Source organism: Squalius cephalus, assembly GCF_949319135.1.
Source record: "Squalius cephalus genome assembly, chromosome: 3".
NCBI lineage: Eukaryota > Metazoa > Chordata > Actinopteri > Cypriniformes > Leuciscidae > Squalius > Squalius cephalus.
This window is the reverse complement of record NC_137124.1, coordinates 12,357,501-12,359,529: the sequence shown is the minus strand read 5'-3', so window position 1 is coordinate 12,359,529 and position 2,029 is coordinate 12,357,501. Positions and strand designations below refer to the sequence as shown.

At 34.8% G+C, this 2,029-nt stretch overlaps 1 protein-coding gene across 1 annotated transcript; it reads right to left on the bottom strand.

Annotated features, from left to right (window-relative positions):
- Nucleotides 1–328: 328 nt before the first annotated feature.
- LOC307156458 (uncharacterized protein) lies at nt 329–1,604 on the bottom strand. The gene is made up of 4 exons (XM_079867808.1): nt 1,254–1,604; nt 791–907; nt 652–688; nt 329–420 (listed from the first exon to the last, which is right to left on the bottom strand). The coding sequence occupies exons 1-4, from the start codon at nt 1,423–1,425 to the stop codon at nt 399–401; spliced, it is 348 nt and encodes a 115-aa protein (XP_079723934.1). The 5' UTR covers nt 1,426–1,604; the 3' UTR covers nt 329–398.
- Between the last annotated feature and the right edge of the window lie 425 nt (nt 1,605–2,029).

The window sequence follows — 2,029 nt, the reverse complement described above, 5'->3', positions numbered from 1 at the left end:
TTACTGATATTCTTCTAAATATCTTCCTTTCTGTTCAGCAGAAGAAAGAAATTCATACAGCTTTGAAACAACATGAGGGTGAGTATATGATGACAGAATTTTCATTTTAAAAGTGAACTTCTCCTTTAAGCAAGGGAGGAAGCAGACTCAATGATTGCCATGTTCAGACAACAGCTATTTTGTAATTGCTCTACTGGATTTTATTGGATGTTATATTGTTAAATCATCATACTTTATGCAGTTGCACTTTTGGATCACTACAGAAAACAGGAAAGGTCTTCCAGTAGCCCTTTGTTAGGACCTGATCTTTGAGTAGACCTCATTATGCTGGGAAACGTTGTGTTGTTTAGCTCCTCTAGAGGGCCGTGATCTACTGCTGAAACTCACAGGTGTGTAAGTCAAGGCATCTGCATCTCCAACCTGATAAATCAAAATATACCAATGCAAACCATTGGTATTCATATTTTTTTTAAGTAAAGTGAACTCAAGTAGCTAAACTTTAAATGAATTAAACACTGAAATGAACACTGAAAATGTTAGTAAATGGACAAGAAACATCTGAACAACAACAAATCGTTCATGAAACTTCTGAAATATATAATCAAAATGATATCAAACTTATTGTGGATATATAAAGTGGCGAGGATTTACCTGCTGAGTACCTTCAGATGTCTCTTGATCACAAGCTCTGTTGAAACAGGCTAAAAAGTATGAATGTCAGCTTTATAGTCTTGCAAATAAAACTAAGAATCTGGTTCAGAACTAGTCTGAAAACATTTAGATACGATACCTGATGATCTGCCTTTGTCCTTACATCGCACAGCCACAAGTAAGATCATTATTATCATAGAAATTATGTTTGACGAGACCAGTATAAGAAACAATGGAGTTGCTGTCGACTCGCTGTCTGCAAGAAAACATTTATTTATGTTTTACCAGACTTTATATTAAAAATCAAAGTAGGTTGCAAACATCATTTTTGATAACTTGAAAACTTAAGCTTGGACCAGCAAATGGCACAGTATTACTTGTGCTTTTTTTTTCTAAATCTCTACAGATTTTTTTATTATAAAAAACTGTTTGAGTGATACAGTAGTGTACTGTATATTCAAGTCAAAAAACATTCATAATTTTACAAAATTCATTAAAAAAATATTTTTACTGCCATGATAAATCATTATAAATGCTATCATTATTTAAATACACATTGGAAATATTAACTGTAAGTCACTTAATAGGGCTTAACACTTTACCAGTTATGAATTCCAGATGAGTTCCATTTCCAAACACTATCTTGCCGCATGCGAGGACAGCACAGTAGTAAGTACCAGCATCAGAAAGGCTGAGGTTCCTCTTTGCGAGGGTGTAAACGCAGATCTGTGTAGTAGAGTCATCCTCACAGTCCTCTTCATGCTGTTTCTTCATATCTCCATCAGCGTAAATGATGGCAGGATGAGATTCATCTGCAGCCTCTCTGAACCAGTATACATGATGTCCTCCTGCACATTTCTCATCTACCGTTTGGACTCTACACACCAGGGTAATGTTGTTTCCAATGTGAGCTTTATCTGAAATAGGCTCCTGAAGAACCCTTGTTGCGGTGTGTTCTTCTTTAAAGCAAAACCAAAAGTATTTTATTGCTTGTACTTTTATAACTTATAGTCTCTTATACCTTATAGTCGTTTTGCATGATTATCACCTTTAGATATTAAGTACATCTGTTTCTGGTATTATATAATGAAAGGCAACAACGTACCATGAAGCATTAAAAATGTTCCAGGTCCAAAATACAGTTCTCCCAACGTTACCACACCACAAAAGTATGTTGCTATGTCTTCCTTTTTAGTCAAAGATATATGTAAATGATAAAGTCCTTTTGCAATTGTTACGTTATAACGGCCATCAGTATTTCCATCAAAAAATTCAATATCCGTCATGTAAATGTACGTTTTTGAAATGGCTTGAAGTTTCATTCCCATCCCCTGCTTGTACCACATCATATTGTTAAAATCTGTATTGGGTAAGTAGC